Below are 14,942 nucleotides of genomic sequence, written 5' to 3'. Positions count from 1 at the left end.
TTCTGGTTGGCATACTTAGCAAAAACAGCAGTAAAACCAGGAAATCTGTTGAAGCAGTAATTGTACTCAGATTAGCAGTAAGACTAGGTAGAAGCTGAGGTGAGTGCACCCAGAAAGGATTCTGTTAAGAGCACCAGTTGCAAGCCAGGAGAGAATAAACAAAAGCTTTTATTTCTGTTTCTCTGGGTTAATTTCCCCTTGTATTATTTCAGCGTCTTTCCCCTACAACTCTGTTGTTAAAATCATAAGGTACTGTTCTTAGGCTGAGATGGGGGCAGGTTTCCACAATTAAAAGTAATTTTCAGTTTCTTGTAAATACCTGCAAAACTTGACAATGTTGTAAAAAAGGTCTTGGGAACACAATTTCTCCTTATGCAGTAGGAACTCCCAAGACCAAACAATGTTTGAGGAGCTGGGTAGTACTAGAGAGCGTTGGGGTTTCTAATGAATTAGTTTGAGGAAAGGCTTAAATGCGCTCTAAAGAAGGAGTTAATATCCTCGTACCTTGTGCCAGGGGCTGCAAAAGTTGTTGCAATTATGATTCCGGCCTCGCAAAAGAGATACTACTGCTGCTGCTGCTGCTGCTCTGCTCCCCTGCCCCAGGCTCTGGCACTTCTTTCACAAAGGGGCAGGCCCGGGAGAGGCCCCGCTGTGCCGGGGCTGCACAGTGTTCCTGCTCCCATGCAGATCTTACTTGCCTCGTCTCATGCCCTGGCTCCCCGAGTACAAACCAGCCCAGTGGTCAGTGACCTCCTGCTCTGGCCACCTCCTGCAGCGTTCGCAGGCTCTCTGCTAACGCCTGCGGCTGTCCCAGCCTCCCTCCACGGGCAGCGCCCAAGCGCCCTGCACCTTGTGCTTCTCTGCTGAAATGTTGGTGAGGCTCGCAGGCGATAACAAGGAGAACACCTTTTCATTCATTTCAAGCTACAGTTAATGGCTAGAGAGGGGTAAAACATCTTTAGCAAAACCCAAGAACCACCCTTGCTCCTCATGGTCCTGCTAAACACTGCTTTAATGAGACGAGTGACAATCTAAACCTGTTACCAAGAGAAAAATGCAGACATTTCTTTTGCTGTTGAGCACGTAACTAGTTCTCAAATAGCTACCTCGGTAAGGCCCAAGTCTTAGAGTTTTGACTCCTAAATCCATTTCTCAGCATCTCAGGTAGGGGTTTCAAAACCACCTAAGAGATCAGAGTTTGTCTTGCTAACTCCTTTAAACCCCACGGGTTTGCTAAAAACAATCCCATTAGGCATGTGCAGCCTTACTTGTGTGCTTCTACCTGCTAATCTAGTAACAGGGTATTAAAAAGTCTTAACTGTGCTCATCCGAGGCTGAACATTTGGCCAAATACCTCCTGGAATTACCTAGACCTTCCTACCACTTGGAGGACTCTTGTTTTGCACAATGTGTTACTACTACGATGTTTTTGGGAAGTGACAGCACAGAAGTTGTCATAGTCTAGTGTGGACTTGGGCATCAGACCTAATCTGAAACTAAGGCCCGTTTTTACACAGTCTTGCTTACAACTGAAGTGCGGTGCATTACCTGCTCCGAAAGAACCTGCATGTTGGGTGTGCATTATTTTCATGTGAAGAGAACAATCGTTGTTTCCTCAGTATTAATCACTTTGAAGTAAATCTATCTTGCATTAGGCTGATGTTTTGTCAGTCTTGTTTAATCATGCAGTTCACTGCACTCTGATGTTTATAAATAAGAAAATTGAAGGAGGGAGATCCCAGCTTGTCAATGAAAAAACAACTCACTAGGGCCAGGATTCACCCACAGAATTCAGATTACCCATGACAGGAGAACAAAAATATAAGTAACAGTGTAAATAAAAGTGATAGCCCAGCTGAGGGAGAACATAACTTAAAGCCACAGGAAAACATGGACATTGTATTTTTGGTTTTGGACCTTTTTCCTCCTGCTGTTTGGAAGTAGTTTAAGAACAAAACCAAGGCAGGAGGCCCCTGGCCTGGGTGCCCAGGCTGCGCAGCGCTGTTGCAGCCTGCATTCCCCTGCCACGCACCCCGATAACAACCCTGCAGGCAAGGTTCATAGGCCAGGCTGCTGGGGGGGAGTCAGAGGTTTACTAAAAAAATTATTCTTAGTTTTAGAAAGAAAGGCATTGAAAAATAAACTGAGCAGATAGTACTGACAAGCTTTCAGATGTCAGCTGAGCATTCTTGTCACTGCCTTGATGGTTCTGCGTGATTGCTGGGGGTAGGGGAAGAGTATTAAGACAATATGCAAATTAGTATATAATGGGTATTTGTAGAAATGTACAGTGTAAGAAAAGTGCAGATGTGTAAGAAATACTGGGTCTGCTGTGTTTTCATAGCACTTCTGTGCCTTGCCTGGCTGGACTTTTGTCTCTTCCAGCTGCATTTCCAGTGCCTGACATGGAGGTGCCTTGGTTGTGCTGCCTGTGACAGCCTGTGCTGGCTCAGAGGACGTGCGCTGAGCCTTTCCTCGTCATGGAGCCTGTGTATTGCAGAAGGACAATTACTCCATTGGTGATAGGAGTTGGCAGTAAATGGATCAATAATGTTTACTCCTTCCCTGGCATATAGAAGGTCTTTCACCTTATGTCCTGTGCACCTGGGCACAGAGAAGCAAACAACAAGGGCTTCGCTCCCTCGCAGTTTGCCCAGGGAAGGCAATGCCAGAGTGCGGGCAGGGACAGCCACAGTGTGCAAACCTCTGCCTTAAATCTGGGTGAGCAACATGCTTTGGTTTGGGGCGGGTGTTTTGTTGGTGTTAAGTCAACATAGGGGAATGTAAAGGCCTTGAGCGCCCAGCTGGTGCCTTGGGGCTGTGGTCCGGGCAGGGCTGTGCCATGGCTTGTAGCAGGTACCTGCTCTGCCCGGTCCCATCTGACTCCTGTGCTTTGTGAAGGTGGTGGGGCGAGGGTCGCGTGTGTCCGTGCCTGGCGCCCAGCAGTGCCCGGGCTGTCCCGCTGCTGCGGCCTGCGGTGTCCCATGGAGGAGGGAGGGTCCTCAGGGTGCTCCTCTGCTGCAGCCTGGGGTGTCCCATGGCGGAGGGAGGGTCATCAGGGTGCGCCTCGGCCGGCCGGGGCAGCGTTGGGGACAGTGATGGGGAGAGAGGTGGTGGAAACCTCCTGTGGGCACCTAAGCATGAGAGAGATCTCGAGGGGCTGGAGCGAGGGCAGAGGAGGGCAACGAGGCTGGGGAAGGGCCTGGAGAATAAATCCTGTGAGGAGCAATTGAAGCAGCTGGGACTGTTCAGTGTGAGGAGAAGGTGAGGGGAGACCTCATCACTCTCTACAGCTCCCTGAAAGGACGTTGTGGAGAGGTTGTTGCTGGTCTATTCTCACAGGGAATTAGTGACAGAACAAGAGGGAACGGCTTTAAACTGCAACAGGGGAGGTTGAGACTGGACATGAGGAAAAAATTTTCCCAGAAAGGGTGGTCAGAGAGTGGAATAGGCTGCCCAGGGAGGGGGTGGAGTCCCCATCCCTGGGTGTGTGTAAGGGTCGTTTGGATGCGCTGTGGGGGGATGTGGGGTAGGGGAGAGCTTTGTAGAGTCGGGCTGAGGGTTGGACTCGACGATCCCGAGGGGCTTTTCCAGTCGGATTGACTCTGTGGATGCGCAGCAGCCGCCCCGAACTGCAGTGGCCGTTGCGGCAGGGCCGAGCCCGCCGAGGAGCCGTTGGTGCCGCCGCTGTGCCGGGGCCGGTCGTGGAGCCCGGGGGTTCCCTCCCCTCGTGCTGCAGGACCCCTCCCCGCCCGCCCCCCCCGCTCCCGCCGCTGCCCCCGGGCATGGGCAGCGGTGTGTGCCGCGGCCGGGCCCTGTGCGCGGCCGCCCCGCTGCTGCAGCCGCCCGCCAGCCCCTGCGGGGAAGGGGCCGGGCCGGGCCGCGGCGGCGCCATGGCGGGGCGGGCGGCGCCATGGCGGGGGCAGCCCTGAGGGAGCGGCGGCGGCGCCGCGGCCGTGTGCGTGCGGCGGGCGGGCTGGCGAGCGGGCAGGGCGGGCGGGCAGCCCCCGCCTCGGTCCCGCCTCGGCCGCAGCCGCGCGGAGGCGGCGGGCGGAGATGAACGCGTCGGGGCGGCTGCCGGCGGGGGGCGAGGAGGAGCCCCCCGGCGCCTCGCTGCTGCCGCTGGGCGGGAACGGCAGCGCGGGCGGCGGCCCCGGGGAGCTGCGGGAGGGCGCCCACGCCGCCACCCTGGCGGCCTGCGCCTCGCTGCTGGCCCTCGTCTTCTGCCTGGGCTCCTACGGCAACCTCATCGTCCTCCTGTCCTTCTTCGACCCGGCCCTCAGGAAATTCAGGACCAACTTCGACTTCATGATCCTCAACCTCTCCTTCTGCGACCTCTTCATCTGCGGGGTGGCCGCCCCCATGTTCGCCTTCGTCCTCTTCTTCGACTCGGCCCGAGGCGTTCCGGGTGCTTTCTGCTTCACCTTCCACCTCACCAGCTCCGGCTTCATCATCATGTCTCTCAAGACGGTGGCGGTCATTGCCCTGCACCGCCTGCGCATGGTGCTGGGCAAGCAGCCGCACCGCGCCGCCTCCTTCCCCTGCACCCTGCTCCTCACCCTGCTGCTCTGGGCCACCAGCTTCACGCTGGCCACCCTGGCCACCCTGCGAGCCCACAGCTCCCGCCTCTGCCTGCCCATGGCCAGCTTCGCCAGTGGCCAGGGCAAGATCATCCTCTACCTCTACGTCACCGACTTCATCTGCTGCGTGGCCGTGGTGTCTGTCTCCTACGTGATGATCGCCCAGGCACTGCGGAGGAACGCCCAGGTGAGGAAACGCCCGCCCGCGGGCACCTGCAGGCCGCAGCCCTTCGTGGGGCCCGGCGAGGCCGTGCCGAGCGCCGTGCCCGCCTTGTACCGGAACCAGAGCCACGGCAAGCCGCAGCACGTCCAGCCGCGCAGCTGCGGCAGCCCCCTTGGGCTCCAGCTGGTGTCGGCCGTCAACCTCTCGGCGGCCAAGGACTCCCGGGCGGTGGTGACGTGCGTCGTCATCGTGCTCTCTGTCTTGGTCTGCTGCCTGCCCCTGGGCATCTCTTTGGTGCAGGACGTGCTGTCCAGCAGCGGTGGTTTTGTTCTCTACCAGTTTGAGCTGTGTGGATTTACCCTCATTTTTTTCAAATCCGGATTAAATCCTTTTATATATTCCCGTAACAGTGCCGGACTTCGGAGGCGAGTCCTGTGGTGCCTGCAGTATATAGCCCTTGTCTTTTTCTGCTGCAAGCAGAAGACGAGGCTTCGGGCCATGGGCAAAGGCAGCCTGGAAGTCAACAGGAACAAGTCGTCCCACCACGAGACCAATTCAGCGTACATGCTGTCTCCAAAACCTCAGAAGAAGCTCGTGGACCAAGCCTGTGGTCCCAGTCACTCCAGGGACAGCGTGCTGAGTACCAAGGCTTCTGTGGGGCACCAGCACTATGCACAGAGCAGCTCCACCCCCATGAACACCCGAATCGAGCCCTATTACAGTATCTATAACAGCAGCCCCTCCCAGGAAGCGAGCACCCCCAACAGCTTACAGCCCGTGAACTCGACGTTCGGGTTCGCCAAGTCCTACATTGCCATGCACTATCACACCACCAACGACTTGGGGCGAGACCACGACAGCGCATCGATGAAGCAGATACCAGTGCCCTCAGTGTAACTTCAGAAAGGGTCCTGATGGGGCTGAGCGGGGGTCCCCTTCTGTGCTTCTGTTCATGATGGTTCTAAATGATATGGTATCGCTGTACTGCTGCTAATTAAGAAAAATGCCGCTACTGTTAATAGACAACTATTTGCGTTTAAAGTGAATATAAGGATATTGCTTCATGACATCTGGGGTTTCTGCGGCCAGTCAAAAAGGGCAGTGTGTTAGGTTTGTATTTAAAGTTGTTACATGAGGGTGTTTTTGTTACTAAATTTTATGGTTGGACAAGAAAAAAAAAAAAAAGTGTTACAAGATTGGGTACATCAGGAGGCAGAAGATCTCAAAGAACAGCCTGAGGTTGCGCCAGAAGTATTACCTGTTAAATTGCATATTTGCTGAGTTTTCAAGAAGGAAGAACTGGGAGGATGTTCGGTATTGTGATACCTAAGTTTGAATTCTTCCTGTTGCAGAGGGTTGAAAGAATCAGTGGTGTTTTGTTGTAGCAAATGTCACTAAAAAGTCCTTTCTGTTCGGCGGATGAAATCCTGGTTTCACTGAGGTAAATGGTAAAATTTCTGTGAACTTCAGCTAAAATTTAGGATTTAAGTCTCGGCTTCCTGAAGCAGGACAAGGCACCTTACAAACAGTGTTATGTTGCCACTGGGGAAGTGTTGTGACAGTGTAATAAACCTCTGAAATAATATATATTTTAATTTCTGCTCTACGTTTATTTTAAGGATCAGTGGCGCTACGTATCCCAAAATAATCTATTTGGACCGGTATTTTACATCTGATAGAAACAACTGTGCAATACCCAATTATAAGTTTTACTTGAGGCTAAAGATGAATATTGCAATATTACAGTACTGATACTCTGTTAGTAATGCAGTCACCTCTGGAATTTTTTAATTCGTAAACTGTTACACAAAGAGCAGTGTTGCTGGTTGCTTTTTGTCTATGACTTTGTATAAAAGCAGGAATTATTGGGATTTGGTTGTGGTATTCCTGACAGGTAGAACTGACTGCTATTAACATTTTTAAAAACAGAATGGCCACATAACAAGATGACTATGAGTTTTTGAGGTTCTCTTAAGTCCAACATCAGCTTGATTTAAGGATTAATAATCGACTGACAAACTTTATCTGTTGGTCTACACAGTGAGCAAATAACAGAAGTTAAATATTTTTGCTCGGAAGTTAAATATTTTTTTATAAATCCTACCATTGACATCGTGTCACATGTTGTGGGAAATCCTGATGAAATGGAATGATTCAGAGGCATTTGAACTCCTGACAATTATCGCTTTAACTGGCCAGATCTTCTCAAAACCAGCAATCACCCTTTGACTTTCGACAGCCATAGTATTTCTGAAATAATTGTGCCACAGACTTCTGCCCCTCATTATGGGAAAACACCATATCTTGAGCAAAATGACAGTCATGGGAGGATGATTTGTTATTTTGGAAACAAAAGACATTCACATCACTGCCGTGTGTGAGGGGTTGTGTGTTTAGGCTATTTGTTAACTAAACTATTTTCAAGATTTTCCTGGAAGACTACTACATTATGAACACTGTTCATTGTTTAACACTCTGAATTTTAATTAATTTTGAATAATTCAAGACAGCTTTCTTGCAATAAAATGGATGTGAACAACTTTCTAATACAAATGTAAAATTGAAGTTATTTCCATAAGTCTTTTCTCTCTGCCCAGATATTTTTCGCTACAAACAAATGACATGGTTCTTTCTAAAGTAACTATAAAAGATGACTAAAAGATCTGTCTTGTTTGTGTTTTCTGTCTTTGCATTTCTCTTCAGTACAAAGCATACTAATTTGGAGGGATTGACCAGGGTATCCGGCAAAATAAGGGGCGGCCTCAAAGAAAGCATCAAGAAGCTTGTTGGAAAACCAGCTGATGAATGACTTGGGGCTGATCTCACTAACGAGTGAATTCTGGTTCTCTACAGGAAGAAAAATATTTGAAAGATTTTATAATCTATAGTCTTTTTAAGTCATAGCTCTTACTTTGTGGTCATAAAAGTTGACTTTTCAGCTGGTGGCCTGTAGTGTTGTATTTTTTATCCTTTATCTATAAAACCTAAAATCTGTGAATCCCAAATAGTTTTAAACAATATCTACACAACTTCAGAAAGCTGCTAAAGAGTGTTCAACAGTTGGGCACCGCCTCAGAACTTCTCAGACTAGAGATTAGAGAGATTTCTGTAAGGTGTTACACGTTTTTTTTGAAGTCGTAGAGCTGACCTGCCTTAGTGGTGAGGCTTCAGCAAGCTGGGGAGGGCAGGATGCGAGAACTGGACAGCTGATAGTTGAGAAGGATCAGTGCCTAATGATCTTGTGCCATCTTGTGGTATTTTATGGTACGCATGGCTTAGGTAGGTGGTTTATCACTTGTTAGGAAAGCTGTGAAAATTCTCTCCTGTGTAATCCTCAGTACCCCTCCAGCTGCAGCACAGGGATAACCAGTGAAGGGACTCAGAAGGCCGAGGGCTGTGCTCACCCGCACGGTTACCTCTTCCCCTTCTTCCAGGAGGCAGCGAGGCAGAGACGAGGCGAGGTGTTCACGGCAGGCAGGGTAATGGATTACAATAATAAAACCCTCTTGCAGGGGTTACGGTGCAGTCCTGTGGAGGTTTTTAGGTTTGCCTTCGGTCTGTTTTGAATGGGGTGTCTTACATTTTTTTTGTAAAGTATTTAAGAGGGGTGTGTTTGCACTGGTGCCGCAGGTGGGTGGAGGATTACAGCAATGGTCCCGCTGGTGGGCGCTGGCAAGCAAGTGTGCTGGTGCTGCGCAGACCAGGAGCAATGCCCCAGCTCCCTGTCACCACTCAGCGGGCTGGCAGGCAGCCGGCCAGTTAGAGAACAGGAAAATAATTCTGTTTTCACAGCAGTCAGCAGACGCGACTCCTCAGGCTGGTCGGGGAACGGTGGGTGCGCGCACAGTACAGAGACCTCTCCGTGCATGGAGGTGGTAGAGGAGGGCAAGTCCTGCTCTGCTCCTCTTCATTTGCACCGGTGTAGAACTGGAGAGTCGGCACCGGGGGACAAAGGCAATTTCAAAGTGCTTCTGGGGTTTGTGAGCACAGGTTCTGTCCTTGCGCTACAACTGATGCTGATTGCTTGGACTTGAATAGCTCGCTGATTATTGTCGACTTCAAGCACTGCGCCTCAAGGATATACCGGGTGCGGTACCCTGAAGGTTCATCAGTACCGGCAAATTGACTGAAAAATGTCATTTGTTATGTCCTAATAAATGCTGACAACAGGTCGTTGACAATTCCTATTTGGAATGGGTTTATGTTTGCTATTAGAAAAACGCTCTCACTCATTACAGAGCCTGTCCCTGAACCTTGGTTCCAAGGCTCAAAGGTGCTGCGTGCTGCAGGGTGGGGTTTTGCCTTTTCACTGGGAAGCAGCACAGGGAGGGTCAAAACCATGTGCTGCTCCAGCTGGAGCTCTCCCTTTCAAATACATTGCAGAATGGGTGTATTTGCTGATACCTCCTTATGTTTGTTTCATGTTTGCCCTTCTGGTATCAAATAGGTGTTAGTGTTGTTCTGTCACAGCAGAGTTAATTCATTTTCAGAGTATAGGTTTCAAACGTGCTGTCCCATAGGTTGTACGCAGACGCTCTGCGTGCCCGGGGCTGGGTGATCTGCTGCTAAGTCGCTTGGGTTTGCTCATCTTAGGAGCAAATCTGCATTGTGCTACGCTAAATGATTTGTACTCACCTGGGATTTATCTTCCTCACAGTCTGTTGATTTTTCTTGAAGGTCAAAATTAGATCAGCTGAATTTTTTTTACTTTTTCAAATACAATTAATAAAATTATTAAGTGGCACTAGGCGATGACAAGGGCTATGCAGAGGCAGCACTGAATTCATTTGGAAATGGGTCAGGGTGATGGTGTCAGGTGGCACTTTCCTAAGTCTAAATAATAATATACAGAACTTCCTCGCTTCCTCTTCAGAGATCTATAATAACAGTGTGTAAGTAAAGCTCACACCAGTTATTTAACAGTAGAGACTGACATGCTCAGCTGGCTCTTCTTTGATTGTTGGGTTGTACATGTTAATTTGTAATTATAAAAGATTTTAAAGTCTGATCTCTTCCACCACTTACTTAAACAAAATGATGTAGCAGCCTGGATTTGCAATTGCATCTCTCAGATGGCTACATTGAGTAAATCTTTAATCTTTTAAACCACAGAAGGAAGCTGTTACCTGCGTACCGTCATGGTTTCATTTTTCTTACACGTACACAGCGTGTGTCCCCACCTTAAGCTGTACTAGAACTGAGAATCGGAACTACAGCTTCACCTGTGAGTGATAGCACTTTTCACTGCAATAATCTCAAAAACCAGTGAGGACATGCAGTGTGACTCGAGCTGTTCTTCCTTTCAGGTGACATCTACAGCATTTTAAGAAATACTGGAAAGGGCTGAAGAAAATCAAGCACCCAGGACGAAAAGGCTGCTTATCAGTGCTCGGGCCTCAGCTCTTTGGGTGATGGATTCTTTTATCAGACGGAATAATGCTACAGACCTGCTAGTGACCTCTCCCGGGACCGATCCGTGACAACCCCCCATCGCAACACAGCAGCCGTGGCAGGAGGTAAACACAGAAATTTTATTTGACCACAGACTTCCCCGGCGCAACCTTTACACGTTCTTGTGCCTCATTCCATCTCATACGCCTCCTGAGCGGGTCCATTCTCTGCTCTCACAAGTGGTTCGTTGGTGGTTTTTAAGACAGCTGCTAGCTGGTGCCAGAACATTTTCTGCTTGTGTTCCTCAGGGCTCCACTTCAAGTAGGTTTTCCTTTTCAGCAGTTTCCTGAGCTTGCTGAACTTCTGCGGCACGCTGTTGGGTGGGAGATCTTCCAGCACAATCATGATGAGGGAATCCTGATTTTCGTTCAGGACCCGGTGTTCTGCAAAATACAGTTCATACTGACACCAGCAGCTGTTTACGAAGCTGGGAGAGAGAACAAAAAGGACTTTATGGCTGTTCTCTATGCAGTAAAAAATGTTACCAAGTATGGGATGCCCCGGTTTGAAATCCCTCTCGTGGTAACATATCTTGAATCCGTCGGTTTCCAGTTTTCTCAGTAGATTCTCTTTCGTCCAGTTGGCATCTTGTTCGCTGTATGAAATGAAGGCATCGAAGGGCTTGTTTTCTGGCCTCTTCTCGTACTGCTTCCTCTTCGCCATGCACCAGTACCAACCCATCCTCACGTACCACAGCCCGTCGAACCGCCAGCATAAGCCTGTGAAGGTCAGAACCACCAGGATGGCCGTGCAGGCGGTGATGGCCATCTGGATGCCCAGGGAGCAGCGCAGAAGCGTCAGGTTGCTGCTCCCCACCAGCGAGCCCCTTCTGTCTGGCGGGAAGCTGCACCTGAGGTTTTCTTTGCCGATTATCTGCACACGTGGGTTGTGGATATAGACATTTGTGAACCAGTACAAGTCACAGTTACAAAAAAAGTGTTTGCCTTGAGCGCTCAAAACACTCAAACTCGTTAACTGGCCAAAAGTGTCCTCCACTATGGTAGTAATGGCATTGTCACTGATGTCTAACTCAACCAGAGAAGCTGGGAGCGAGCCACGCTGTAGGAAGGAGATCTTATTCCCTGACAAATTAAAATATTTCAGCATTGGAAGAGATTTCCCAAAGTGGTCAGGGAGTTCTGAAATGAGGTTGTGACTGCTGTCCAGGGTAGCGAGCGCAGAAAGGTGGCTGCCAGGTTCCAGTCTGGTGATGAGGTTTCCAGAAACATTAAGATACTCGAGTGTCCCCGGGGCGTCAGTTAACAACAACATGTTCAACTTATTTTTGCTAATATCACATTTTGTTAAAGTCGATGGGAAATACTCAGGATGCATAGCCGTAATTTTATTATTTTGAATATTAAATATGGTTAAGTTGGAGAGAGATTTAAAGCTAGGGGGTATTATTTTAATATCGCTGTTGCTTATGTCGAGATGCTGCAGGGAGGTAGGTAAGTCAGGAAGCACAGAAATCCAGTTGCTGCTGAGATCCAAAAATATTAATTCTTCCATTGTGCCAACAAACCACTCTGGCAGTTCTACAATAGAGCAGTTGGACATTTTCAAGTATTTCACTCTCTTGGGAAGGCTTTCGATGGGTGTCCCAGCCTGGTTTCTGACCAATGAAATGGCATTAATACGTACAGTTCCAGGGGGAACCGTGGGAACTGCATCTGGGCGTACAGTGTATATGAAGTGATTTCCTTGAACGTACATGTGTTCTAAGTTAAACATTTTTTTAGCAAAATTTGGGGGTATTTGACTTACGTTGGTGAAGGACAAATCGATTACCTTGATGGTTGAAGGGAGACACAGCGTGTCCAAGCTGTTTATGGGATTGTTGCTAATATTTAAAAACCAAAGCTTGCTGAATGGGAACTTACAGATCGCCTCAACATCTAGAATGTTAATTGTTAATTTGTTGTAACTGGCATCGATAGACTGCACGTTTTTCATTGGCAAAAACAGGATGAACAGGGACAGAAGATCCATTTCCAGGTCACTGTGACTAATGTCAAGCTCCAAAGTACTGTCCAGCTGAACTTGGCAGAGATCCGGATCCAGTTTTAATGTCAGCTCTTCCTCAGAGAGTTTGCTGTGTGACAGGTTGAGTACCCCGTTTATTGGTGCTGTGCAGAAATCAGGCCCCGATGTGGCTGTTGGAGACACAGTTACGTTTTTCTCTGCTCTTGGAAGAAGATTCCCAGTACTTCGTCTGAGCCTCGAATTCACATTTTGCAGGACAGACGGATCTCCCGAACGTGGCGGCTTCTCGGCGGATGCAGAAGACTCCAGAGCAGCCTCTGAGGATTTCTCAAAATACTTATAAAGCTGCAAAGACCCCGAGGCTTTACTGCTGGGTAAGAGCTTCAGGTGGGGTGGAAGACCTGATACAAGAAGTTTCTTATCATTAAAGGATAAATTCACAGAAATAAGGCTGAGCAGGCTCTCAAACGCACCAGGTTCAATGTCCTTAATCTGATTGTAGGAAAGGTCTAAAACTTCCAGCACATCAAAACCTTCCAAATCTCTCCTGGTTATTTTTTCAATTATGTTATGTGAGAAATTGAGAGCTCTTGCTGTTTTTGGAGCTTGTGCTTCTGATAGAGAAGAGAGGTTTAAATAGGAGTAGTTATAAAATGGGAAGACATAGGCTGGAGTTCTCAGAGTTAGGAATCCATTTGCTCTGCTGAGTAAGAAAGAAATGAGGTAGAAATGAAAGCTTCCAACAAGGATCCTCATCCTGGAGAAAAGAAATGTGAAATCCATCATTATAATAGGCTCTATGTTAATGAATACCCTTAAAAAAACCCCCATCCTGATTTACTGGCAAGTACAGAAATTGTTTCATTAGTTGTATGTATTAATCCCTTTTTGTCTACATAAAAAAATACATCTTCATTATTATTTTCAAAAACGCAATGCGAAAAGGTGGTGTTGGAGAAAGATTGGAAGGAGAGTGTTATTCATTTCAGATCATTGTAGATAAAGTCTGAATGATGTTTTTTCTGTTTTGTTTTGTTCTGGTTTTTTTTTTGGTTTTTTTTTTTTAAATTGCTTCCCCCCCCTCCATCCCCCCAGGCAAGTAGTGTGCAGCCTTCGCAATAGCATTTCTCCATTGCGTAATCTGATACCCGCTGCCTGGGAGTCAGCTTTTACATCTTTCATCCTGGGTCACAGCAACAGGTGAGTCTGACCCATCCAAAACCTGTTCAGCCACTGCAATAGCGAGTTCAAGAGTAACGTGGCAGGCAGCTCCATGTAACTGTGTGACCACGTATCTTCTTGTGATCCCACCCCCTTGGTGGTTTGCTCTCTGCTAAGAATTGACCAGTGACCATTTATTTAGCCTTACCTATCGGAGCAAGGAAAAGAGTGAGTTTGCTTTGAAGTAGGATATCAGGGGCTTGTATGAGGCAGCCTGTACCAGGAGAGGTCACTGCCCGGGCATCGTTCATCTTTGGAGGCTTCCCTTTGCCTGGTAGCATCACTGCCCGCTTCCTCTCCTGCCCCCAGGTCTCTCTGTTACTACTTTCCTGACACCCCTGACCCATGTCTTGTCTTCATTACCTTCAGGTGTGCATGTGGTGTTACCAGAGTCCCCTGTGCTGCCCGCCAGATGTGGACCATCAAGAGAAGGGACCCCAAGGATGTCCCGGCTCTGTGCCCTGGCCCCTCTGCTCCAGCAGAACCCCACCAGACCACCCTGCATCCTGCCCTCACGCCTCGCACCGAGCAGGAATACCCTGCAGCCAGAAGCCCAAGCCCCCAGGGGTAAGCAAGCCCCTCTGGGCATCACAGAATCACAGAATCATCTAGGTTGGAAAGGACCTTGAAGATCATCTAGTCCAACCATTAACCTAACATTGACAGTTCCCAACTCCACCACATCCCTCAGCGCTATGTCGACCCGACTCTTCAACCCCTCCAGGGATGGGGACTCCACCACCTCCCTGGGCAGCCCATTCCAACGCCCAACAACCCCTTCTGCAAAGAAATACTTCCTAAGAGCCAGTCTGACCCTGCCCTGGCACAGCTTGAGGCCATTCCCTCTTGTCCTGTCACTTGTTACTTGGTTAAAGAGGCTCATCCCCCCTCTCTGCACCCTCCTTTCAGGGAGTTGTAGAGGGCGATGAGGTCTCCCCTCAGCCTCCTCTTCTCCAGACTAAACCCCCCCAGTTCCCTCAGCCGCTCCCCATCAGACCTGTGCTCCAGACCCTGCACCAGCTCCGTTGCCCTGTTAAAAGCATTGCAGATTTGAGGCTGGAAGACAGCTAACAGCTCCCTGCAGTGACCCCCCCTCCCCGTCCCTCGTGCCCCCCTTTACCTGCTCTCCTGGGTGCTGCTCCCCCGCTGGTACCTGCCGCCGCCGCTGCTGCCTTTTATAGCAGCGGGAGGGAGCGGGGGGGGGCCGGGACACCCCCGGGACCAGCCCAGCCTCGCCGGGACAGGCGGCATCTCGCAGCCCTGCTCCCCTCGGGGCGCCTGGCGGAGGCGGCTGCAGCCAGAGATGCTTCTGCCCAGTGCGATCAGTGAGGATTTCCCCATCGCGCTGGCGCCTCTTGCTGAGCAGAAAATCGAGAGTGGAAGTTGCTCGTTGTAACCCTGAGACGCTGCGGGGGGTGTTGGCCCGCGGCGCCGGCTGCCTGCGCTCCTGCCTGAGCGGCACAGCGAGCCTCTGGAAGCACCAAGTGTGACCACAGCGTTATAAAACCGATGGACTCCCGCCATGGGCTTCCCGGGGGTGT

General features: G+C 49.6%; 2 protein-coding genes across 2 annotated transcripts; one reads left to right on the top strand and one right to left on the bottom strand.

The window, feature by feature from the left end:
- The first annotated feature begins 4,023 nt into the window (after positions 1–4,023).
- Positions 4,024–7,405, top strand: GPR75 (G protein-coupled receptor 75). Its single transcript, XM_074817059.1, has one exon. The coding sequence runs from the start codon at positions 4,057–4,059 to the stop codon at positions 5,638–5,640; it is 1,584 nt and encodes a 527-aa protein (XP_074673160.1). The 5' UTR covers positions 4,024–4,056; the 3' UTR covers positions 5,641–7,405.
- A 2,850-nt stretch (positions 7,406–10,255) lies between these two features.
- On the bottom strand, positions 10,256–14,577 carry LOC141920400 (uncharacterized). The gene is made up of 2 exons (XM_074817062.1): positions 14,522–14,577; positions 10,256–12,937 (listed from the first exon to the last, which is right to left on the bottom strand). Exon 2 carries the CDS (start codon positions 12,934–12,936, stop codon positions 10,324–10,326), a length of 2,613 nt encoding a protein of 870 aa, XP_074673163.1. The 5' UTR covers position 12,937; positions 14,522–14,577; the 3' UTR covers positions 10,256–10,323.
- Positions 14,578–14,942: the final 365 nt, after the last annotated feature.

Source organism: Strix aluco, chromosome 3 (genome assembly GCF_031877795.1).
Source record: "Strix aluco isolate bStrAlu1 chromosome 3, bStrAlu1.hap1, whole genome shotgun sequence".
NCBI lineage: Eukaryota > Metazoa > Chordata > Aves > Strigiformes > Strigidae > Strix > Strix aluco.
The sequence above is the reverse complement of the archived record's forward strand: the minus strand, read 5'-3'. Positions and strand labels throughout refer to the sequence as shown.